The 26,787-nt window shown below is 44.6% G+C and overlaps 1 protein-coding gene and 1 non-coding gene across 2 annotated transcripts in view; both read right to left on the bottom strand.

The window, feature by feature from the left end:
- NOL10 (nucleolar protein 10) overlaps positions 1 to 26,787 on the bottom strand; it is a 112,971-nt gene that overhangs the window by 48,946 nt on the left and 37,238 nt on the right. Inside the window, exons 12-13 of the mRNA XM_049784517.1 lie at positions 26,318 to 26,384; positions 15,435 to 15,487 (exon numbers count right to left, since the gene is read on the bottom strand). Coding sequence (XP_049640474.1) covers positions 15,435 to 15,487; positions 26,318 to 26,384 — 120 coding nt within the window. The remainder of the gene's footprint in view (positions 1 to 15,434; positions 15,488 to 26,317; positions 26,385 to 26,787) is intronic.
- On the bottom strand, positions 13,769 to 13,932 carry LOC126025254 (U1 spliceosomal RNA). The gene has a single exon (XR_007501289.1). It is a non-coding gene; the product is annotated as a U1 spliceosomal RNA (small nuclear RNA).

Below are 26,787 nucleotides of genomic sequence, written 5' to 3' on the forward strand. Positions count from 1 at the left end.
GTTTCATAAATGATCCACTCCTTCCAGACATTCAATCTCATCAAACCAGCAAAAAACAAACACTAGAATGAGATTTTTCTTCAGTGGTCGATATAAAAATAAGTGACAGCTGCAAATCAAAATAATGAACTGTCGGGGCCGGAGAGATAGCATGGAGGTAAGGCGTTTGCCTCTCATGTAGAAGGTCATCAGTTCGAATCCCGGCGTCCCATATGGTCCCCCGTGCCTGTCAGGAGCAATTTCTGAGCCTGGAGCCAGGAATAACCCCTGAGCACTGCTGGGTGTGACCCAAAAACCACAAAAAAAAAAAAAAAAAAAGAACTGTCACTACACATCTCTCAGAATACCTAAAATTCAAAATGCCAAATACTGGCAAGGCTGTGAAACAACAGGATTCTTGATCACCACTGACAGAAACCAAAATGTGCAAACACTTTGGCAGTCCCTTACAGAGGTAAGAACATATTCTTCCCACAGAATGTGGAATCACTCTCTTGACTATTTACCCAAAAGAGCTGAAAACAAAATTATGACCAAGAGTGTTTAGAGAAGTCTTATATAGGGTCGGAGAGATAGCAGAGTGGTAGGGTGTTTGTTTGCCTTGCATGCAGCCAACCCAAGACTAATGGTGGTTCGAATCCTGGCATCCCCCATGCCTGGGGGGGGAGGGGGAGAGGGAGAGAGAGAGAGAGAGAGAGAGAGAGAGAGAGAGAGAGAGAGAGAGAGAGAGAGAGAGAGAGAGAGAGATCTTATGTAAACTGCAAAAACTGAAGCAACTATTAGTCCTTAAACAAGCTATTGCAGTACATCCATTCAATGAAAGGACAGCCATCAAAAAAAAATGAGCTATCAAGTCGCATGACAGGAGGAGGAATCTTTTTTTGTTTGTTTTGTTTTGTTTCTGGGTCACACCTGGCGGTGCTCAGGGGTTACTCCTGGCTATCTGCTCAGAAATAGCTCTTGGCAGGCACAGGGGACCATATGGGATGCCGGGATTCGAACCAACCACTTTAGGTCTGGGGTCGGCTGCTTACAAGCAAACGCCGCTGTGCAAACGGCCCCTGTCTCTTAAGAGACAGATGACTGAGTGAAAGAAGCCACGCTGAAATGGCCAGACTGCTTCCATGCTGATTCCAACTTTGTGATGTTCTAGAAAATGCAAAAATACGGAGACAATAAGAAGACCAGTCTTTGCCAAGGTCTCGGGGAAGGGGCACATCAGTGGTGCAGAGAAAAACTTGGCAAGCAGCAAACTATTCTGTATAATACAGAATGATCGATATGCAGCAGTTGCACATTGGTCAAAACTCACAGAACATATACCATCAAGAGAAAGTCACGGGGCCGGAGAGGTGGCGCTAGAGGTAAGGTGTCTCCCTTGCAAGCGCTAGCCAAGGAAGGACCGCGGTTCGATTCCCCCCCCCCCCCGCGTCCCATATGGTCCCCCCAAGCCAGGGGTGATTTCTGAGAGCTTAGGCAGGAGTAACCCCTGAGCATCAAACAGGTGTGGCCCAAAAAAACAAAAAAACAAAAAAACAAAAAAACAAAAAAAAAAAGAGAGAGAGAGAGAGAAAGTCACATTCTCCAGATAATGATACATCCATATAGTGGATGTATTAGTATTAGTTGATTAGTGGACAGTAACTAATGTACCAGTCTGATGTGGAGACTGATAGTGGGACAAAGCCTGTGCATTTGTGGATATATTTTCATCTATGTCTGTGTAGTATGTGTGTACCCACGTGTGTCTACCAGAGGCATATGAGAATTTTCTGTGCTTTCCCCTTAGTTTTGCTATGAACTTACAACTACTCTTAAATATAAACAAATGATACAACTAAAAGCAGATATGCATTCAAGATACAGGTAGAACTGCCCTTTTTTTCAATATGTCCCACTATTATTTACATAGCTTCTAAGAATAAGGCTATTAACGCAAAACTCAGCCATTGAATATCGCTCTAACATTTCTCAACAAAGAATTTCTTTTGTTTTTAGTTTGGCAGGCATTGCCAGCAGATGCTCAGGGCTCAATCTTGGCGAGACTCTTGGGACCATAAGTGGTGCTTAATACTATCTCTCAGAAGAATTTTAAAGGGATAGTAAAATAAGCAATTTTCATCTCTAAGCTGAAAATACTGAAAAGGCAGGTAGATGAGGGTTTATCCAATTTCTTTCTACTTTTATGTATATTTGAAATCTTAACAATTAAGGCAGGACTTTCCCTAACATCCTATTTTTTTTTTTTTTTTTTTTTTTTTGGTTTTTGGGCCACACCCTGTGACGCTCAGGGGTTACTCCTGGCTATGCGCTCAGAAGTTGCTCCTGGCTTCTTGGGGGACCATATGGGATGCCGGGGGATCGAACCGCGGTCCGTACTAGGTTAGCGCAGGCAAGGCAGGCACCTTACCTCCAGCGCCACCGCCCGGCCCCCCTATTTTTAAAGATTAAAAAATAGACATTTAAATAGACATACACACACACACACACACACACACACACACACACACACGCACGCACGCACACACGCACACGCACACGCACAGAGTAGGGACCTAGGGATATAGCTCAAAATGCTGAGTGTATGCGGTCCCAAGTTCAATTCCTGGTATACCATGGGGCCCCTGAACAAAACAGAGTCGCCCTAAATACACCTAGCATTTGTTGGATTGCTTGAGAGTACTGAACCATCCAGAACACACAGTCAGAATAAGACTTGCCAGGAATATTTAGCTCCCTGGTTTCCCAGTAACATCCCTTTCCACCTCTCCCCACAAAAAAATTCAGCAGACCAAGCCAAAGTCAACGATAATAGAATCAAGAGACCTAAACTTTAACAGTCTAAACTTAAATGGGCCTGTTATACTGGTAGGCCAGGGGACAAAGGGTGGTGGTATAGGATGCACTCTGGGTCCATTGGTGGAGGAAGGTTGACATTGGTGGTAGAATGGCCCTGACTCATTGTATATCTGAAACTCAACTATAAAGGACTCTGTAGATCATAACTGTTTCAATAAAATAAAATTTAAAAAAAATTTTAGCAGGGGCTGGAGAGATAGCATGGAAGTAAGGCGCTTGCCTTGCATGCAGAAGGTCAGTGGTTCGAATCCCAACATCCCATATGGTCCCCTGTGCCTGCCAAGGGCGATTTCTGAGCTTGGAGCCAGGAGTGACCCCTGGGTGCTGCTGGGTGTGACCCAAAAACCAAAAAAAAATTTCTTTTAGCAGAGAAAGGGCTTATCAGGCAACCTGCCACAGGATTGTAAATGGCAGGAATTAAAACCAATCTCTGGGTGGCATTGCCACTACTTATATGGCAGCAATGGTCCAATTGCCACCACCTACCTGGTAGCCCCAAGGGCAGGAAGCAGGAGTTAACAGATTTATCTCCATTTCTTTCTTCTCTAAATAAGCTGGGGAAAGTTTAACTTGGTGAGCACTAAGGAGGATCTTTGGTCGGGGTCAGGTTAGGATCTTTGATCAATATTTTATTCACATCTGACAAGAAGCTTATTTTCAAGAAGATGAGGAATTTCTGACATGCAGCTTTTGTAACCACACCAAGCACCAACGGACACATTAGCATAAAAACCAATGCAAGTCATATGTGCCTCAAAGATTCCTATAAAGAAGCCATGTGCACTCTTCCTTAGCCAGAACTGAGATAAGCTTTTGAAAATGTGACAGGATGTGTAGAAAATGACTTCCGAAGTGCCACACACATCCATGCTTTTTGCTATTCTTGTGCTCCAATAAATTGAGATGGGAAATAGACAGGATTTCCTTTGTTAAGGAAAAGGCCACAGATACTATGATACGGCCTCAAAGTGTTTGGATTAAAATAGGAAACCCATATTTCCCCCCTTTGCAAAGGCGCAAACAAGTTGTTTGTATTGGAACAGAACACTTTATTAGCCATCTGAAACTTCTGCCTTACTTCCCATTTCGTAATTATAAATACGTAACTGAAAAATTATAAGCAGAACGCCAGACCTTATAAAGCAATTTCAGGTCTAAGATTATCTACTTGCTGTGTACCTGGGTTAGAGAGGAAACTAGCTAGGAGCAAATAAAACAAAAAAAAACCCATCAACTCTATAGCTGGGTCCATTTTATGGCAGGAACCTTGATGCACAGTGTGGATCTTCACTGTCAGTTACCTACAAAGGTTTCTGATAAAAATATAGGAATATATATAGTCAATCTTTGACCTTCCATGAGTTACCTTACCTTTCCAGATCATTTGTCTTTCTTTCTCTTTAAAATGGTTTTCTTGGAGAACACAATTAAACAGATATCCCACTGGCATTATGATGAATAAAGACAACTAAAAAGTATGTGTCGTGAATTCAGAGTTAACTGCTTTTCATTCTAATTTGCCGTTTTCTTCCTTTAGACACCCTGTAAGAGTAAACTTTTCCTACATCCTAAAATCAGGACTTTGCTACATAGGCCTGATCACACATTTTCTGAGTTTACTAAGCTAAGCTGTCAAATATTTTTTCATGAACATCTAAATGAAAGGCCCCCAAACCATGGCCATTAATAAGAGTGCAACCATAAGTTTGATTTCTGATGATGACAGGCGTGGTCCCACCGGCATCTCTGTGCTACAACAAAATGTCACCTCCAGCAGGCAGCCTGTTTGTGCAGGTCCTGGCAGTAAAGCATGTGAGCCCTGGCAAGCTCGACTGCAAGTGTTGGGTGGGCACCGAAGCCAAGAGAATGGCCCCTGGCAGGTAGCACTGTCAGAGTGCATGAATTTAAGCACCCCCATCAACAGAAGCAACAACCCCACAGATCTTGCCTACACAGAGCCTGCCAATTGCGGGCACACTGATCTATCTATGGACATCGGCATACTGATATAGCAGAGATATAAATGTACAGTGGCTGACCACAGACTGGACCGGGGCCTCACATAAGAAGCATGTGCTTGACCACTAAACCGCATTCTGAGTCCCCTATACTTTAAAAATCTTTTCCTGTCTGTTTGCATTGGGAACTGACCCCAGGGCATCAGATAGCAACTTGCACATGAGGCATCTGCTACACAATGAACTATTTCCCTGGCTCCCTTTTTTTTTTAAGGGGGGTGCACTCAGATGTGCTCAGTGGTTACTACTGGTTCCACACTCAGCACTATCAGTCTTGGTGGGGCAGGGGACGGAACCCATATTAGCCACTCGCAAAACAGTCCCTAGTTCCTGGCTTGAAAGTCTTTTTTGTTTTGGGGGGGACCACACCTCGTAGAGCTCAGAAGTTACTCCTGGCTCTGCACTCAGAAATCACTCCTGGCAGGTTGGGGGACCATATGGGATGCCGGAGATTGAACCCAGGTCCGTCCAGGGTCGGCCAGGTCAAGGCAAATGCCCTACAGCTGTGCTATATTGCTCCAGCCCTTGAAAGTCACTCTTAAAGTCTAATTTCATGGTTTCAGTTCTCTGATTTTCCTTGTTGGGAGTGAGAAGCAGGCACCAAGCACTGTCCAGGAGTCATTACTAGGTGCAGTGTTGCTCAAGGTGAAGCACATCTGGCGTGTGTGGTTCTGGGGGACCACAGGCAGAGCAAGCGCCTTAATCCCTGTAATCTCTCTAGCCCAAGACTAGTTTCAGTTCTGATAGAATAATCAGATTGTAAAATATTGCAGGGAAAGCCTGACTTTTCTGAGTCAGCTCTTAAGGAGACACCTCTGTGCTTTCTGGGCATGTGAAGCCTCATGGCCTAGCCACCAGCCTTGATGACACTAAAAGACCAGGCACACACTGAAGCTAGAAGGCCCATCAAGGGGGCCGGAGAGATAGCAGGGAGGTAAGGCATTTGCCTTTCATGCAGAAGGTCGGTGGTTCGAATCTCGGCATCCCATATGGTCCCTGAGCCTGCCAGGAGCGATTTCTGAGCATAGAGCCAGGAGTAACCCCTGAGCTGCCGGGGTGACCCAAAAACCAAAAAAAGAAAAAAAAAAAAAAAAAGAAGAAGAAGAAGAAGGCCCATCAAACACCGAAAAGCACCTTCTCTTTGTAGTTTGTTTTGGTTTTTTGGGTCACACCCAACAGCGCTCAGGGGTTACTCCTGGCTCTACACTCAGAAATCGCTCCTGGCAGGCTCGGGTGACCATATGGGATTTTGATATTCAAACCACCGTCCTTCTGCATGCAAGGCAAACACCCGACCTCCATGCTATCTCTCCGGCCCCAAAAGCACCTTTTAAAAAAAAAATGTTAACCCCTTTCTGTGTGTTTCCTGGAATGAGAATGATTCCTCTCCCCGCTTTTCCCCCGGATAACTATCTAAAGCTCAAAATGTACATTTTCTTGTTCAGTCAGGATATCAGGAGACTGCTAAAGGCAGATCTAAGACAAATGTCGGAGCAGGCAAAGCGCACCTGCCGCAGCTGCATCTAAGTTGGAACCCTCCCTCGGGAGACGGGAAGTCATGAATCAGGACTTGTCATGTCAGTGCCTTCCTCTGGGCTGCCCGAAACTTCGCACCGATAAAGATTTCTTCGTTTTTTACATGTACTAATGACCATTCACTGAACTGGATGAGTACGTGCAGCCTGCCCAGTAAGTACAGTGGGACAGCATGGGAGATACCCAGGAGAAAACTACATGCGCTGCTTCCCATCTTGGAGACTGCCAAGTCTGAAACACCAACTCCACAGATAGGCACATTTCTAAAACACCACCCAGGTCTCCCATGCTCCCTTCATCTGAGTGATTTTGTCAGAGAGAAAGTATGTGAAACTTGGCCAGAGAACTGAAAATAATGTAAGATAAGATTAGCCCTCTCTTGCCGCCCGTAAAGAGTGCAGGCATTCTGGATATCTCCTTTCTAACAGCTGGACAAGCAGCAGTTGAGCAGGAATAGCAGAGAAGCCTGAAGCCAAAAATCCAGACCAAAAAAAAAAAAAAAAATCCACAGACAGCAAGAAGCTTATGGACAGGCTTTGTGTCTCTGCTTTTCTATATCCTAACATTTAGCACAGTATCTACCTCCAAGTTAGAGCTTTTGAGTTTACACTGACGCATTTTGGGGATACAATCATGATGTTAGGATGACATTTGTCCTTGCAGAAAAGTACTATTCCTTTGAATGGCTGCTCTAATGTATATCTTCTCAAGGACAGACACCATCATCAAGGTTCCTAGACACAGACACTGGCAGGGGCGCCTGATCCCAACTCTCTCTGTTCCATAGCCTGCTTCTCTCCATCAGACACTATCGACGAGTAGGGTTCAGCCTTTCCTCTGTAATCGGTGACTTTCATAAGTCCACAAACCTGCTGGACAAGGCCTAACTTCTAGAAATTGTCAGTAATCAAAACATGATTTCAGGGGCCGAAGTGGTAGCACAGCGGTAGAGCATTTGCCTTGCATGCAGCTGACGTGGGTTCGATCTCCAGCAACCCATATGGTTCCCCGAGCCAGGAGTGATTTCTGAGTGCAGAACCAGGAGTAACCCTGAGCACCATTAGGTAGAGTTCAAAAAACAAAAAACAAAAATGACTGCATCATGCAAGGAGTCTCTAATCTGGCCACTCAGTCTCTGTACTGTCAGGGAAAAGGAGCTGATTCTTATTCCACTAGATAAAAATTACATCCTGGCACTTAGTAACTACCCTCTCCACTTCTGCATTTCCATCATGGTAGTAGAAAAAGGCAAATCCTAATTTTGAATATGGCGTAAGAAAACCTTAAAAAAAAAAAAGCACTGCAAACTAATCATTGTGGAAATATATACCCATTATCCCATTATCTAAGATTTACCAGAGTTAAATTTGATTACTCCTGCATGAATTTGCCTTATTAACTTTCAACACACAGTAATTGAAAATCTCTGCGGTTGTAACAGTCACTGCTGTTATGCTGCTGTAGTGGTGGTATGACAGTTGAAAAGATAAAGCCACATCTGGTGTTTCACATTATGTTAGGGGAAAACACACAAGTAGATAAGTGATGAATTTTGCACTTCAACAGGAAGCTCTGCCTCCTGTAGCAGAGGTCAGCAGCTTCTTCTGAAATGGCTGGGTAACTATTTCAGGGCTTAGGGGACATTCGATTACTGCCACCTAATCATCTGTGGCACTGAGTCCTTCACACTGTGCTATGCTTCAATGCAGGGGTGGCGAACACAGCTCCCGGCCAAAATGAATGCGGCTCTTTGTCTCTTATTATTTTGTATATTGTGGCTCTTTGCCAAGTTTGGATTTTGTTCTGCTGCTTCTGAGTAGGGACCTCGGAGGAGAGATCTCCGAGCGCTAGTTCCGCCCCCAGGCTGCGTCATCCTGTCTCCCATCCCTCGGAAACAACTGCACAGGCCAGCAAGGGTGGTGGACCCACGTGTCACATCTTGCCATTAGTTCTTAGTGTGGAGGACGCAGCACACCCTCACCATCACTGCAGGATTTTTACCCTCACTCAAAATGGCAAAATGCAGTATGTGTTTAATATATTATTGTTAAAATTGTATGCTTTTGTGTGTTTGTCTGTTTTGGCAGGTCACTGCGTGGTGTGGCTCTCTGACTCTCACAATTTAAAATTTTGGCTCTTTGTGTCGAACTTGTTTGCCACCCCTGCTTCAATGAACTTGACACATACAACTGGTATGCCAGAACCTTGGTTAGGGCACATTCATGAAATGTATCTAATAGAGCATCCAGTTTCCAACTGCATAAAATGTGTGTGACTGAAAACAAGGCAAGACAGTCGTCTGGAGACAGGCCAATAATAACCTTGGTGCAGGTATGAGACCCACCATACCTTTGCAATAGGTGGTGTGAATGCAAGTTGCTGTTTCCAACTCTCCAGAACTCTATACCATGTAAGCCTGTGTTTTAACATTGGGCTCTTAGGCCAGAGTGATAACACAGCAGGTAGAGCTGTGGTCCTCTGAGCCTGCAAGAGCAATTTCTGAGCACAGAGCCAGGAATGACACCTGAGCACTCCGAGGCATGGCCCAAAACCCTAAAAAAAAATTAAAAACGAAACAAAACATTGGCTCTTGATCCAATGTTATATGTTACATGCAGCAAAGTGTTTTATGCCCTCCCTCACTTACTGTTAGATGAAAGTTTTAATGCAAGCTGATTGGGTAGAAGTCAGGATTTCATCTTTTGGGGGAAATTACATTTGGACCATCTCAGAAGTCCCATGGAGCCTAGTGACGTGCCCTGCCAGAGCCCGGGAGATGCTGCCAACAAAGGTGCAGCATGCAGGTATCAGAAGCTCAAGCACAGTCCCTTGCCTGACTCACAGAGGGATAGCCCAGGGCAGCGGAAAAACACACTCTGTCTTCTGACCTGACTTCTTCTCTGCCAATTCTTTGATTTATGGCTGACAATTTGTTCCCCCTTGGCAACATCAAGCATCGTGGATTAGTTCCTAGGTTCTGACCATTTGCAGATGTCTGCAAATAGATTAATAGTTTACAGAAATCTATACTCGAGGGATGAAAGAAAATAAAGCCTATAAACTGTGGAACAAACTTGTCATTCACCATTTTGCCCTGAATTTATAAAGCAGGAGGAAAACTCCGATATTTAACTTTATAAAATAATGATATAAGGTACTGACAATTGGTTCCCAGCACCTGGACAACCTAAAACAAGCATTTACATTGGCAGAGTTAATTAAACCGTATTCAAGTGTGAGCCACTGGTGGTATGCACCAGCAACATATTTATCATCATTACTCTGACTTCCTTTCTAGCCACTGGTGGTATGTAACAGCAACATATTTATCATTATTCTGACTTCCTTTCTTTTTTGTTTTTGGTTTTTGGGTCACACCCAGCGATGGTCAGGGGTTACTCCTGGCTGTCTGCTCAGAAATAGCTCCTGGCAGGCACGGGGGACCATATGGGACACTGGGATTCGAACCAACCACCTTGGGTCCTGGATCGGCTGCTTGCAAGGCAAACGCCACTGTGCTATCTCTCTGGGCCCCCCCCCCTTTTTTTTTTTTTGGTTTTGGGCCACACCACCCAGATACGCTCAGGTGCTACTCCTGGTTCTGCATTCAGAAATTGCTCCGGGGAGGCTCAGGGGACCATATGGGATGCCGAGGATCAAACCTGGGTCCTCCCTAGTCAGCTGCACACAAGGCAAATGCCTTACTACTGTGCTATCACTCCAGCCCCTCCAACTTCCTTCTTTCTTGCAGCACTTCATGGTATGAACTTGTCCATAATCACTGCTGCTCCAACTATCAACTCACAAACACAGCTGTAAGCCAGTTTGACGCGCCATCATGTTCTCAGTTGAGCAGAGCAATGTCAACTGACCCTTGCTGAGTCAGGGAAAGCCCTTGTTGACCTCCTGTATTTACAATTAAAATACAGAAACAGTCACCTCTATTTACTAAGAACAAAGTAAATGGGTGACTATTTCAGGGCTTAGGGGCCATTTGGTTCCTGTCACCTAACCAACTGTGGGCACCATGTGCTGTGCTTCAACTTGACATTGACACACACAACTGGGACAAGTTGTCCAAATAAGACTTTGGACATATATTTTAAGATATTGTCATGTCTAATGTTAAATTGGTTAATGGATTTAGAGTTTGGACTAGCTTCTTCCTTTTTTTTTGGGGGGGTGGGCTTTTTGGACCACACCTGACAGTGCTCAGGAGTTACTACCTGATTCTATGCTTAGAAACAAAATGCCGGGGCCAGAGGGATGGTACAGTGGTGGGACATTTGTCTTGAATGTGACCGACCTGAGAGGGACCCAGTTTGATTCCAGGCATCCTATGTGGTCCCCCAGCCTGCCAGGGGGGATTTCTGAGTACAGAGCCAGGAGTGACCCCTGAACACTGCTGGGTGTGGCCCAACAACCAATCAGTCAATTAATCAATAAATGAATAAAGTTTGAAAAAAAAAAAGGCCGGAGAGATAGCATGGAGGTAAGGCATTTGCCTTTGATGCAGAAGGTCATTGGTTCAAATCCCAGCATCCCATATGGTCCCCCGAGCCTGCCAGGAGCGATTTCTGAGCGTGGAGCCAGGAGTGACCCGAGCGCTGCTGGGTGTGACCCAAAAACCAAAAATAAATAAATAAATAAATAAATAAATAAATAAATAAATAAATAAATAAAGTTTGAAAAAAAAGAAAAGAAACAAAGTGCCACCTTTTTTTTTTTTAGGGGGGGTCACACCCAACAGCGCAAGGGTTACTCCTGGCTCTGCGCTCAGAAATCACCTCAGCAGGCTCGGGGGACCATATGGGATGCTGAGATTCGAACCACCGTCCTTCTGCATGCAAGGCAAACACCCTGCCTCCATGCGATCTCTCTGGCCCCAAAATGCCACCTTCTTAAGGAGTGAAAAAGAAGAAAAATAATTAGGAAGCATCCGACAGCTATGCTTTTAATGCTTCATAATGACCTGAAACATTATACCAAAGCGAAGAGTAATAATATCTGATATATGAAGCTTGAGGAAAAAAAAAAAGCCTAGTAAGGGAGGTGACAGAGTGATGATCAAAAAGTATCCAGATATACCTCCAAAACCATGATCTGACTTCATGGCTGGGCTTTAGAACCTTGACTAACAAATTCAATTTACCAATGACAGGAGTCAACCATTTCTATACCAAAATCTCTTTTTAGCAACATTTCAAAGAAAGTACTTCTATACATTGATGGAAAAACTAAGGACAGAACTAAATAACCAAGCCAAAGTCAACTACAATAAAATCAAGAGACCTAAACTTTAAAAAAAAAAAATCTAAACTTAAATGGGCCTGTTATACTGGCAGGCCAGGGAGCAGAGAGTGGTGGTATAGGATGCACTCTGAGTTCATTGGTAGAGGGAGGTTGACACTGACAGTAGGAATGACCCTGACTCACTGTTTATCTGAATTCAACAATGACCCCACACCCAGCCTATTGACCAGGCTCTTGTCTAACCTCTAGACTAGGTCCCATGTGGACAGAGAAAGAGAACCCAAAGAAGGTATCAAAAGATCTGACTCTTTTGTGAACCATTTTTGGGTTGTGAGTGATACAACTCATGACATTCATCAGATTTAACTCTGTAATAAATATCATAAAATTTAGCTATTAAAAATTTGCATTTCTCTGCCTTTACATGCCCTTGTAAGGATATGTATGAGTTTATAGTTACTACACATTTTATAATACTTCTGTAAAAACAATAAATGTACTGAGGTTCTATGCTTCTCAATACCTATTCAGCTATTTGGCAGAACTTTTTGTGGGATTTATGACTTATGTTGGAAAAGCTCAAGTGCATTTCCTAGCAGAAATAGAATTACTAAATCAAAAGGGATTTTCTGAGTAAGGAAAAATTATGATTATATTCCCCCCAAAGAAGGAAAGCAATTAAGAAGGCAGGGAGTGAGAAAGGGAAGGAGAGAAGGGGAAATAAGGGAGCAACAAACAGGCACAAAAGGCAGAACTGGAGAGTTGGTCCATGGAACTGATTTCACCTGAGTGAAGTGATGGGGATGGATGGGAGGGTCTCTTGGGGCACTGGTGGAGGGTGTGGTATTAGACCGGTGTATGCATCAAACTGTCATCAACAGCATCACTTATCACAATACCTCAATAAAAAAAATGGAAAATAGTAAAATAAAAAAAGAAATGAAGGCCCTAGTGTGGGCTAATAAATCTGTTTTGAACTCTGCTCCAGTTGTAGGAGATTTGGCTCCAGAATTACCTTTTTTATTTTGTTTTTGTGTCACAACAGGAGATGCTCTGGGGTTACTCCTAGCTCTGTGCTTAGCAATCACTCCTGGTGGGCTTAGGAGAACATATATGATGCCAGCGATCAAACCCTGGTTGGTCACATGCAAGGCAAATGCCTTATCTGCTGTTTTATTGCTTTGACTTCTAAGAACTACTCTTTAACTTAGTATGTATTTCTAAATTAAATAGTAAATGTTAGAGCATTGAGTAGATTTTGTTGATTTATTAAAAGTAATGAAAATATTTCAGTAAGAGTAAATAGGAAGTTATTTTCTAAAATCTTTTCAAATACATGCCCATCAAAGTGGTAGGGATCAAGCATGCATAGATGCCATGAAGAAGGAAGGACTGAAGTTCATTCCGGCACAAGGCAGCCCCCATGAGCATGACCCCTGGAAGACCCTAAGCACCACGAGAGCTGTTCCCAGTAGCAGTGGGCCTGAGCAGTGCCACGATGTCTGGGTCATAGTACCAACCACCTAGCAGGGCTGGACAAGCAACCTGGAAGAGCCCTAAGTCCCCAAGCATTACCTGCCCCACCCCACCAAAGAGAAAGGCTGACTTAGGGAACACTGCGTATGATCTTCATTGTGCCTCAAAAAAAAAAAAAAAAAAAAAAAATATATATATATATATACATATATTCTTTTTTTTTTTTTTTTTTTTTTTTTTTTTTTGGTGTTTGGGCACACCCAGCAGCTCTCAGGGTTACTCCTGGCAGGCTCAGGGGACCATATAGGATGCTGGGAATTGAACGGGGTCTGTCCCATGTTGGCTGGTGCAAGGCAAATGCCCTACCGCTATGCTATCTCTCCAGCCCCAAAACATATATTCTTTTTTGGGGGGAGGGGTTTGGGTTTTGGGGCCACATCCAACGGCACTCAGGAGTTATTCCTGGCTCTGCACTCAGAAATTTCTCTTGGAATGCTCAGGAGACCATATGGAATGACAGGGATTGAACCCGGATCCATCCAGGGACGTCTGCGTGCAAAGCAAACATCCTACCGCTGTGCTATCACTTCGGCCCCAAAACATATATTCGTATCTTTTTTTTTTTTCAGGGGAGAGCGTGAACGCAGTCCCCCACTACCACAAATTATGTAGTCAAGTTTCCCACATTTGGGGAAATCGCAGGGGTCAGCACACCCAGAGTGCAATGGATAAGCCTCGCCCTGGGGAAACCACCTTCATGATCATGGTATCTCCCCTGCCAGGTAAGTATAAAATATATACTTTTTTTTTTTTTTTGGTTTTTGGGCCACACCCGGTATTGCTCAGGGGTTACTCCTGGCTGTCTGCTCAGAAATAGCTCCTGGGAGGCACGGGGGACCATATGGGACACCGGGATTCGAACCAACCACCTTTGGTCCTGGATCGGCTGCTTGCAAGGCAAACGCCACTGTACTATCTCTCCGGGCCCAAAATATGTATTCTTAATTGACTTTCATTCTTTTAAATTCAAAGAGCTTCCTAAACAACATTATTTGCATCAAGTTTAGACAACTTTATATGTCATAAAGCAAGCAAGCAGATAGCTTCTATGTAATGAGTAGTTGCAGGAGCTTGCCGATGCACAGGGGACTTGGAACTCAGAAACCTTTCCAATACTGACTGGCTGGGGCCCAGGGCTGGGAGTCATCAGGAATCGTGGAATTCCTCTAAGAGTCTACACAGCTGCCAACTGACTTGATTATAAAGAACATAACTAAGATTAAATTACAGAAATTTAAAGACACAGTCTGTCTATCTTTCTCTCTTTCTTTGTCCCTCTGTCACTGTGTCTCTCTCAAAACTATTCCCAGCATCAGTATGAGAAGCAGTAGCTAAAAATGCTAACATTTCAAAACTCAGCAAGCAAACCAGGCTTGTAACAGACGGTGGTTTCTGACAGGGAAAAATGGCTGGAGAGAACATCCATCAGGCTCTGAAAGGCCTGGTCAGTCATGGGGATGTGCCAAGCGGCTGAGGGCAAGAGGGCGTAAATCAGCCTTTGCACTTAATCTATCGAGTCTGCAAGCACTCAGCAAAGATGATATCAGACAGAAAGGCAGAAATTAGCAAGCTCAAGAACATTAAGCTGTCTTCATACTTAGCACTGGGCCAAAGGGAAAGAAAGTGCTTTTATGCCTGATTTATGTTACTACAAGTCACAGTCCAAACGTCTTACACTTGGCATGAATCACACATTAAACACACACATTTCTTTGGTTCCATAGGCCTCTAACAAAGCTTTGTGCCAAATATCAACCAGGGTAGCTCTGATAAAAATCTTTTGAAAATATCAGGCTCTCTGTTGCCTTTGGAGTATCACAAAGAGTAAGTTCCAAGTAAAGACAAGTGCATTAAAAATATCACTCTGTGCAAGGCAGCAGGGCACAGAGATAGGTCAGGAAGGAGCACTTCAGTACTAGTTTCAGCACAATGCTTAGCTGAGCAGAAATAACTCATGTGCTCACTCTCCCCACTCTCCTGTATAACCTGAGAGTAGTCTTTGTAGCTTTTCTTTCCCTGTACACTTTTTCCCTACAAGGATGAGTTACAAAGGTGAAACCAAAAAGGCCTAAGAAGCTAACATTCATCCAGAAAGCCCCCATAGAGAAACAGACCCAGGAATTAGAAGTGAAAACTGGGTCTCCTACGATTCATACAAATGTACGTTCTGTTCAAAAATAAAGTTCCGTGGCTTGCCCAATTTTAATCATAGCTCCTTGGTGCATTACTTACCGGAATGTAATAGATGCCCATCTTGGGGGTTTCGTTGGCAGTAAGAAGCATCCCTAAAAATAAACACAATCAGAAAGGTAAGCATGCGGGGGGAGAGGGGGGATTAAGTAAGTACCCTTTTATGTTCATGTTACATTTTGAAATGCTTGAGGTGCTCAGAACAAGAGAGATGGAAGAACTGGGGGGAGGAGGCACCTTCAGTCCACTGAAAGAACGACTTTCCCGGCTCCAAATGTTCAGGCTTTGGGTACAAGAGCAGAGGCAACCAGAAAGGGCCCAGATTTACACATAGCATGCAACCATATGTTCAGGAAAGAGTTGAAAGTTGCCAACTCCTAGACAGAAGGCAGCTTGAGTGCATCATCATTATCGTTCGGAAGTTAAGGCTACTCGTTTCTTTTAACCAGGAATCGAATTGTCAGGGGACAGTTGGGACTGTAGCTCAACAGTAGAGCGCTTGCCTTGTGTGTGTTGAGGTCCTGGGTTTGGGTTCTGGCACAAGTAAATTGTTTCCCGCAAAATATCACAGCAAATTAGTTTCTAATTTCTGTTTTAAACTTCATACAGATGGTCCCCTCAAACCTACCAGGAACGATGTCTGAGCAAAGAGCCAGGAGTAATCCCTAAGCATTGAAGACTTACTATGTTATAGCCCTGATGATACTAATATAACTCACAGAGGAATTTTAAGAGGTTCAAGCAAGAGAGTGTTTAATAATTTAGCTTCATTTTGGGTAGGGACCCACACTTGGCAGTGCTATTCCAGTCTCTGTGCTAAGGGGTCACTCCTAGTAGTGCTTGGGGGACCATGCAGTGCCAGGGTTCAAACTCAGACCTTCCACATATGCAAAGCATATGCATTCAGTCTACTGAACTATGTCTGTGGTCCCAGAATCACATCTTACATTAGAATTCCAAAGCGGAAGCCAGACCTGAATTGGAGCCAGGACAGACAGACAGACACACACACACACGCACACACACACACACACACACACACACACACACACACACACACACACACACACACACACACACATACACACTTACATATACATAGTCGCACAGACATACTCACACAAACACACAAACATTCAAAAGGACTCAGTAAAGTCAAGAGAAGACAGAATGTACATCTAGGGGCTAGCAGGGGTCCTCAAACTTTTTAAACAGGGAGCCAGTTCACTGTCCCTCAGACCACTGGAGGGTCTGACTATAGTAAAAACAAAACTTATGAATGAATTCTTATGCACACTGCATATATCTTATTTTGCAATGAAGAAACAAAACAGATACAAATACAATATGTGGCCCGCAGGCCATAGTTTGAGGACCACTGGGAGTGACACTACTGTGGTTAAGGCTTAGCACAAAGCTAAAGAGTTTGATCCCCACCACCAACTGTATGGTTGGTCCCCTGAGCCCCACCAGTACCGGTTAAGCCCATCATATCATCAGATATGGTCCAAAAAATCAACCAAAAGGAAATTTAAATTAAGGCAACACAAAAAATCAGGTGTATTTCCTGGCCCAGTGAAACCTTTCATCGGCCATTCATTCTTGTCTGGAAATAAATGCGGATGACTCACTCCCTGACTGCCCCCTAGGTCTCCCCACAGAACTGCTCACTCCTCAGCTCTTTAAACATGGCCCAAGAAGTCCTCCAGGGACCCTTCACAACCCAAGAGAAGGCTCCTGCTGAGCCCTGAAGCCTGCTGTCAGTGGCCCAGCTCAACACCGCCTGCCCACAGAGAACATTCCACAGGCAGACAGAGCCACACCCAGCCAGCCAACCTCAGAGACAACTAATCTGAAACGCCAAAGATCCAGGCTGGATGCAGCATGCTGCGGTCTACAAGGCAATGGAAGCAGGCTTGTCCATATATGGGTAATGGGACAAGCTGACCTCCTACCAAGCTGGAACGGGAGGCTCAGGCCTGAACCCAATCAAAGATGACAAAAGGAAACAGCCACACATCAGCCCAAGGAGTTTCAAACACGAAGCAGACAAATCGCACCATGAAGGAATTAGAGTTAGTTCAGAACGTCAGATAAACATTGGTAAGAGGACAGACAGGGTAGCAGCTTTCTGGGCACTTGAGAAGCATGCTATGATCATGACCGGGGAATGAGGAGAGAGGGGCCGAAGAGGGAACAGCTCAGAGCGCTGGAGCACGTGTCTGGCATGCGGTGCCAAGTTCCATTCCCCAGCAGCACCACTAGGCTGGCATGTACAACCCCCAAGACTAGCCCCAAGCCAGACACTTGACCCCCGCCCCCCAAATAATATGCAACACCTGTACCACTCAATGTGAGCTCCCAGGACAGCCTTAAAGTGGCAACATGTCAGGTGAGAGTAGACACTGGAAAGAAGAATGCAAAAACCTGCTAACAATATCACCACAACCAGGGAGTAGCCTTGGTGTGGTGAAATGCAAACGTGAGTGCTTCCTTCACAAGGAGTTCTTTCTGATTGTATTTTGCCAAAGAATCAGTCTGCGGTGGGTGGGAAATCCATACACAAAGTAAAAGCGAAACTGAATCCTACTCTCAGACTAGCTAGATCTGAAATTCGGGGCACTAGCATAGACCAACAAACAGTTCAGAACAGAGGTGAGCATTGACTAGAACCCAGGGAAATGGCCAGTACTTTCTCTCCCTGTGCTCAATTGATCAAGTGTGGAAAACAGATTGTAGCACAAAGGGCACCAAGGATATTCATGGACTCTCTCAATGGCTGGTTTCTGTGTGCCGGGAGGAAAGTAGCAGAATATAGCCACTTCGCATTGACTAGTAAGGAGACCCTGGAAGCCCCAATGGCAGGTGGGAAAAGGAGGGCCAGAAGTCAACCTTTCCAATTGAAAGCTCAATGTCTTCTCTTTTTGTTTTTTTTTGTTTGGTTTTTTTTTTTTTTTTTTTTGGTTTTTGGGCCACACCCGGCGTTGCTCAGGGGTTACTCCTGGCTGTCTGCTCAGGCAGACACGGGGGACCATATGGGACACCGGGATTTGAACCAACCACCTTAGGTCCTGGATTGGCTGCTTGCAAGGCAAACACCGCTGTGCTATTTCTCTGGGCCTTCAATGTCTTCTTTTGCCATCAGTGGGTTGGAAACCAGAGAGCCCAATGGCACAGGTGTGGGGTGGGATGGAGGTGAGGCAAACAGGAGCTTGATTCACCAAAAGCTGCAGCCCACGCGGCCCCCAGAGTGTTTGGACCTGCAGAACAGTCACGGACACAAGGATGCAGCTTCTTGAAGGTGGACTGAGCAACAGGAGCCCGAGCATGACAGGAGGCGGGGAGGCGAAACCATTTCTCAATATCCTGAGCCGTCTTGTAGTAGTAGAGACACATTACCAAACAGTGATCATGATTCGGCTTTCTTTAATTACAGTGAAATGAGTAAGGGAGGAGATAAAGAAAGGACGACATTCTAGCTTTTCCAAAATATGAATAAGCTCCTAAGGATTAGGCACAAAACATAGAGACTATTTAAGGGCAAGGCAGGTGTGGTGAGGCAAGGGAAAGATAGCATAGCCCGTGAATCAGCCGCACTCATAACAAAACCCAAACAAGCCAGCAAGGGACTTGTCTTTCGGGGCTGACGATCTCATGAAGCATATTATCTGGCTAATTTCTGTGTTTAAGTAACCTTTAAGAAATTACTTCTCGAGGCCGGAGAGAGAACATGGAGGTAAAGCGTTTGCCTTGCATGCAGAAGGATGGTGGTTCGAATCCCGACATCCCTTATGGTCCCCTGAGCCTGCCAGGAGCGATTTCTGAGCGTAGAGCCAGGAGGAATCCCTGAGCGTTGCCGGGTGTGACCCAAAAACCAAAAAAAAAAAAAAATTAACTTCTCTGGGGCTGGACTGACAGCACAGTGGGAAGGGTGTCTGCCTTGAATGCACCGATTGGATTCGATCCCCAGCATCCCATATGGTCTCCTGAGCCTGTCAGAAGTGACTGCTAGCACAGAGACCGTAGTAACCTATGAGAGACGCTGGGTGTGGTCCAAAATCAAAATAACAAACCAACAAAAAAGAAGTGACCTCTTGAAGAAAAAAACAGCTGCCACAGAGGCAGGCTGGGGATGGGGGAGGGGGACAGAAGGGTAAATGAGGAAATTGGTGGCAGGAAATGAGTACTAATGAAGGGTGTCAGAACATCATAAGACTGAGGGGCCCGGCGGTGGCGCTAGAGGTAAGGTGCCTTGCCTTGCCTGCGCTAGCCTTGGACGAACCGCGGTTCGATCCCCCGGCGTCCCATATGGTCCCCCAAGCCAGGAGCGACTTCTGAGCGCATAGCCAGGAGTAACCCCTGAGCATCACTGGGTGTGGCCCAAAAACCAAAAAAAAAAAAAAAGACTGAAACTTAGGGGCCGGAGAGATAGCATGGAGGTTCATGCAGAAGGTCATCGATTCAAATCTCTGCGTCCCATATGGTCCCCCGTGCTTGCCAGGAGCAATTTCTGAGCATGGAGCCAGGAGTAACACACACACACACACACACACACACACACAAAGACTGAAACTTAACTCTCAGCAACTTTTTATTCTGTATCTCACAGTGATTTAATTTAAAAAAAAAAAAAAGAGGAAGAGAAAAAGTGAGCTCTCAGTAACAGTCATTGCTCTCTTGCTCTCTCCAAACCCTTTCAGGGAGGAGGACACTGTGAAGCAATGGTTTGGGGGGTCACCCTTCCAGCCCACACACTCTGTTCCAGACAACTCTCTGCCCAATACTCACTCCTGGAGGCAGCAAGTTTCCAAATCTGTTATATTTCAGAAAAAGAACAAGGGCTGGCAAACAAGACTAAAAGGACACCATGAAAAATAATCACAGATACCCAGGATGACAGAGTCCGGAAGATTCCTGGCCTGGTCTTGGGAGAGCTGATGTCATGGAGAAAGAAACTATGCAGACAGAGTCTGTACAGATGGAACAGAAACTAAAGATGGAAAGAAACCGGAGACATTCAACAACTTCACATCCTACATGGTCAATGCTGGTAGTCCTGAGTAATCTGGTCCCCATCAAAAGGGCTAAAAAAGGGCATTTTAGGGGCTGGAGTGATAGCACAGTGGTAGGGCATTTGCCTTGTATGAGGCCGACTGGAATGGACCCGGGTTTGATTCTTGCCATCCCATATGGTCCCCCGAGCCTGCCAGGAGCAATTTCTGAGTGCAGAACCAGGAGTAACCCCTGAGAGATGCTGGGTGTGGCCCAAAATCAAAATGGGGAGGGAGGCACTTTAGGGGCAGCCTGGGCCAGCTGAAAATGGTCTGGCTGTTAGAGAATGAAGAATGTTTTCATACCCCAGAAGCCCAGAGCTCTAGCAGTCTCCACTCTGCGCTGAAGGTAAAGGAGCACTATACCATGCACACGAAGGCTCAATAACTCGAAGACTCTCGGACTGAACAGTCACTAAAGCAAAGGTTGCTTACGGACTCTAGTGGAGTAGAAAAAATGGTGAGCCTGGCTCCATTTTCAGCTCTGCTGTGTTTAAAACATCCCACAAGATCAGTACTGGGGCAAAGCAACCTTTCTTTTCCGTGAATCAGGAATAATGCAAACCAGGGACTACGAGCTGTTTCTGTAAAATGTGGGTGGTAAGTACTTTAGGGTGGCAGCCATATGTTCTCTCTTACGACTATTTGCCAGTGGTAGTGGTGCCAAGCCACTGAGCACCACATGGCAGTGAAGGAGAACTGTTGTGTTTCTGGGAACTGCCACCACCCAAAGACATGGACTTGGAATTTCATGCTCCTGTTTCACCTGTCACACATGCTTCTTTTTACTGTTAATTTTTTCCCCAACCACTTAAAAATGCAATGAACATTTTTAATTCAGGCTGTAAAAAACCAACGTGCTAATCCCAGACACTGACATTTTTAGTTTAGTATTTATGTGGGTTTGATTTTTTTCAATTGGGGGTGTGGGGAGGGCATACCCAGTGGTGCTCAGGGGTCTTTCTTGGCAGTGCGAAGAGCCCTGTGGTATAGGACTCAACCCAGGCCTCCCTCACACAAAGAATGCCCACCAGCCCTTAGAGCTCTCTACCCGGTCCTCTAGGCTCCATGTATTTTTTTGTATTATTTATGATTATTTATAGAATCGCTGTGAATTATAAAGTTGCAAAGTTATTCATGATTGAGCTTTGGGCATAAAACGTTCAAGCACCCATCTCTTCACCAGCATTACCTCTCTCCACTCAAATCCCCAGATTCCCTCCTGTCCCCCAACCTCCAGCCAGTCACTGTGGTAGTTCTTATGCAGTGACCATTTCCCTCTAGCATTGTTGTAGTGGTCCATTTCCTGTCCTATCCCTTTGCCCTGCTGTGGTGAGCTTCCTAGTAAGGATGAGTTCTTCTAGTTCTTTCAAATACTACTATCTTCCTGTTCGTTTAAATGCTATTATATCTTCTGTACAAACTGTCAACTATCCCTTTATAAGTAATTTTATAAGTCTGTACTTAATTTTAAGGCTGAGTAGGACCACTGGAAAGAAAAACCAAGCCCACATCAGGACTCTAGCTCCGTCTGCATCTCCAACTCAGCACACACTGAGGTGGACCACCCTCGGGCCAACACCATGGCCTGTCACTCCAGCCCCCAACAGTTCCACTTCAGGCCTCCCTAGAGAACTCTGGAGAATAAATTTCTGTGCAGTCTGAGATCAAGAATTTTTTAGTGGTTCCACTGCTGCTAACCAGTCTTTACAGACATTAAAGGGAGGAAGCAGGGAATGCACAGGGATTGACCTCCCAAGTCTGAACACAAGTAGAGCTCATGCAAACTCCCCTTTTGAAAAATGGAACTGAGGGCACGCCAGCCTGGCATGCACACCAGCTCAGGGATGATATGGACTTTAAGTAAGGGTCTCTCTGCATTTCCTTCTTGGCTGCAATAGGAAAATCAATTATGAGTTAACCAACCTCAATAGTGCCCATGCCCCTAACTAATCTACAAGTACTATTATATCCTGGACTTTCTCACATCCTAAACTAAGTAGCTAAGTCTAGGCCAGCATTGATTAACTGAAATAACTGAAATAGCATGAGAGTCATGCATATTTTAAAATTTTTCTATCAGATACATCAAGAGAAAGAGAGGTGTCTGGAGAGATAGCATGGAGGTAGGGCATTTGCCTTGCATGCAGAAGGACAGTGGTTCAAATCCCGGCATCCCATATGGTCTCCCGAGCCTGCCAGGAGTGATTTCTGAGCCTAGAGCCAGGGTAACCCCTGAGCGCTGCCAGGTGTGACCCAAAAACCAAAAAAAAGAAAGAAAAAAAAAGGTATAGACAGCTCAATAGGCTGAATGTTGGCTTTGTATGCAGGAGACCTAGGTTTTATCCCCAGACTACATGGTTCCCCTGAGCACTGCTGGATATTAGCCAACAGTGCTCAGAGGACCATGGAATCTGGGAATCCAACCATGTTCCCATATCAGTCCCAATGGTTTCACTCATCTGCTAGGCACTATGTTAGATCCTTCAACATTCACATGGATCCCAACATCCTTGCCCACAATTTATTCCCAGAATCACCAGAACCCAAAGTCATGCTCCTGCACCCACTATGATGATAAAACCCACTTAACTCGAGGAAGTGAAAAGCTTATGGGTAAGACCCAGTATTTCTCATCTTTCATGGAAGAGCAGCGTGTTTCTAGAGAGAGCCTGCAGCGTGTTTCTAGAGAGAGCCTGGACTCCAGACTCGGGAAAGGCTAGTTCTACCCTGCTCTGTGGGGTGAGCAACCCTTGGCAACCCTTTCCTCACTGTAAGAAAGAGACAAAACTGTGGGCCATTAACTACAAGGTCTTAGAGAAAAGATTAATTGACCAATTAAGGACCAATTAAGGCTATAGCATTGCCCCTTCAGTTGGCAAGAGGACAGTGGTAACTCCCAGCTCTTTGCTTCCTGCCTCGACTGTTGCACTACTCAGTACTTGCTGAGCAACAGCTCATTGTAGCTTTGATTCCACTCTAAATGTTAGTCCTTGTCTTATCCACCCCACACTTTAATGGTAATTTCAAGTGCTCCCTCTGATGCACACATCTCAAAAATCATATGTGTAGACTTCCTTGTCCAGAGACTCTTGTTTACAGTCTCCTGTGCCCTGACTGTGGCTCTCAAGCCCCAGAATGGGTCGGGGTAGGGCCTGAGCCTCAAGCTCATTGGGGCTGTCAATGAACACAATTCTGATTCTTCCCTCTAGACATACCATGTCAGTACAACAGAGATGAGACCACGAAATGTGAAATTCTACAAGATCCCATGAGAGCTGAAGAGAGCACTTAGATTGCATACAGTTCCCTGACCACTGCCAGGAGCATAGAGTCAGGAGTACCTCCTCATTGTGGCCCAAAGACCAAACCAAACAAATAAAAGATTCCATTGAGGATTCTGCTGGACAGCCAGGTTTCATCACTCCCTGCCACATCCCACTCAGGAGGAGCACACACCAAAGTGTACTGCTCTCCTGAAAAGGAATTATTTGCCAAAAAGGCCCACTTAGAGCAGTCAAAATCACTTGACCCTTTGCGTGGATGGTTTGGCCATAATTCTAATATGTGGCTGTAACTATCTCTCTCTTTATTTTTAACCATTATTAGAAATCAGGCCTTAGTAAATTCTTTCTAAGGACAGTACTAATCCCACCAAAAATCTCCCACTTAACAGCTCCCTGTAATTTTTGCTACCTTGGCGCCTAAATCAGGTTTTTCCATAAACTTAGCTCAAAACAAAGTAATTTTCACTCCCCCCCCCCAACTCTGAAACATTCCTCACTCTTCCAACTTCCCTGATAATTACCTGTTTTTTTCTGTTTTACCCAAAACAAAGCGAACCCAAAACAAGCTGCCTTTTCACCTTCAGTATCAGCTCTTTAATATGCTAATTTAAGCCAGGGTCTTTTCTTTCTTTCCCCAGTCTCTTTGATGCCTAGAATTTGCACCTGCCTTCCTAGCCTCTAACCTTTAAAAGTCAGCCAGCTCAAAAAATAAATTTGTCTCCGTTCTTGTAAACGTGAGTCCCCATACTATCTGTGTGGTTTCATTCATTTCTACAATATATTTCCGTTATTCGCCATTCCTCGTGCCCACCTTCTCCCCGTGGAATTTTTCCCGAACTCTACGAAGGACCTGTTTGCAGGTGCTGAAGACTGCAAACAAAATTTGGCTCACAGCAACTCCCTACACCGACATGTTCAGAAAACAATCTTTCTCTCTGTGCTTGACCTCTCTCTCTCATGATCCCAATCTCAGCTGGCAGTATTAACTGCTCAAGTCATCCCAATTCCAAACCATCAGAATTGAACTGTCCATCCAACATGTCCACCCAACATGGTCCATCCAAATGTCCAATAAACATGGTCCATCCAACATGTCCGCTCAACATTGTCCACCAACATGTCCATCCAACATGGTCCATCCAACATGTCCAATCAACTTTGTCCATCCAACGTGTCTGTCCAATATTGTTCATCCAACATGTCCACCCAACATTGTCCACCTAACATTGTCCATATGACAAGTCCACTCATAAAATATGACAAGTCCAACTGTTCCCTCTTTAGAAAAACAAAAAGATACTCAAATATCCTACTGGATCGGCTTTCCTTAAGCAAACAAAGTGCCCCCTGATTATACTAGGTGATAAAGCTTCACACACACGTATTCCCTATTTCTCGTGAACAAGAAGGAGGATCATCATACTGGGAAACTGCACTTTTTCTAATGGTCAGAAGTGCCCTCAATGGTGGAGTCTATGGGGGCCAGAGTGATAGAGGGCATTAGCCTTGTGTGTGGCCAACCCAGGATAGACCCAGGTTCATTTTCCACCATCCCACATGCTCCCCTAAGCCTACCAGGAGCAATTTTTGAGCACAGAGCCAGTAGTTGTGGCTAAAACCCTAAATAAATAAACAAACAAACAAATAAATAAATGTAAAAAAGGCAGAGTCTATCCAGGAGCGATTTTTGAGCACAGAGCCAGCAATTGTGGCCAAAACCATGAATGAATGAATGAATGAATGAATGAATGAATGAATGAATGAATGGAAAAAAAGGCGGAGTCTATACAGACCCATCAGACCACTCAGTGGGACAAAGGGGAGCATAGTTCCTGCCACTTGCATCTCATGACCACAGCTCTGGCATGAGGTCCCTCCTTGCCACCAAACAAGGCCCAAGGAAACCAAATATTCTATCCGGTCATCCTTGCTCTCCTTGTGAAAGACCCTTTAACAGAGGCAGAATTTCACTATCAATTCTAACCTGATTCTAACCTGATATAGACCAAGTCTCCCCAAGTCAGTGTCATTCTCTTCCACATGCTATCAAAGTGCTGTCTGTCAAGAAGGGACTCTTTCCAACTTGGCCCTGGACCTCACTACCTAATTTATCTGCACATCTGTCCTTGAATACACTGCTTCTTCCTTCTCACACCCACGGGTTCTAGACAGATTTACCCAGAAGGCTGAATCTAGTAAATCGATCCGCTCCTTTACTGAATGATTGAGAAGACACCCAAGCCTACGGCTTCAAGAGCCTGCTGTGTGATTATTAGGCAATTTCAGTCTTCTCCAAACCCTAACCTCAATTTCCACACATGATTAGTAATCACATAAAAGAGCTAAAGAGCACACGAAAATAGCATCACACCTGCCACTACCTAAACACTGTGACTGGCTCTGACTGAGTCACTCAGAGGACCACTTTAATCATCCACACCACTTCCTGTCCTTGATTCAAGTAAGTACAACATCCAATAACTGCCCTGAGCAAGCCAAATCTTGACTTCAGTAGGACTTCAGTAGAATGGAACCCCAAGAAAGCATGTCTGAGATGTGGCTTACTGAACAACATGTTGGTACATACCTGAGTTAGGATAGAGGCAGACATCATTAATGTCATGTTCTGGTTCCAAGGAAGTGAATATCTTCCCCTAAAAGAGTAAGTAAAAATAAATGACAGAAATAGTTAAAGGGAGAAAACTTGGCCAAAGACACATGAAAGAAAACAGAATGGACACATAATGTAATTATGTAATGCCAAGTAAAAGAAATCATCTGACATCATAGAACTTAGTCCTAAAAGAAAAAATGGAGAACCTATCAGTGTATCAATTTTACACTTATTTTAGAAATAAATAAACAGGGTCAGAAGAGAGCACAGCAGGGAGAGAAGGAAGAAGAGAGGAAGGGAGGGAGGAACGAACGAACAAACGAATGAACAAACGAACGAACTGAGGTCTAGGGACAAGAGATCTCAACCAAGAAAATATAGTGTCCAGGGTTATGTCTAAATGGTAAAATTTTTTTTTTTTTTGGTTTTTGGGCCACACCCGG

Source organism: Suncus etruscus, chromosome 12, assembly GCF_024139225.1.
Source record: "Suncus etruscus isolate mSunEtr1 chromosome 12, mSunEtr1.pri.cur, whole genome shotgun sequence".
In the NCBI taxonomy this organism is placed as follows: Eukaryota; Metazoa; Chordata; class Mammalia; order Eulipotyphla; family Soricidae; genus Suncus; species Suncus etruscus.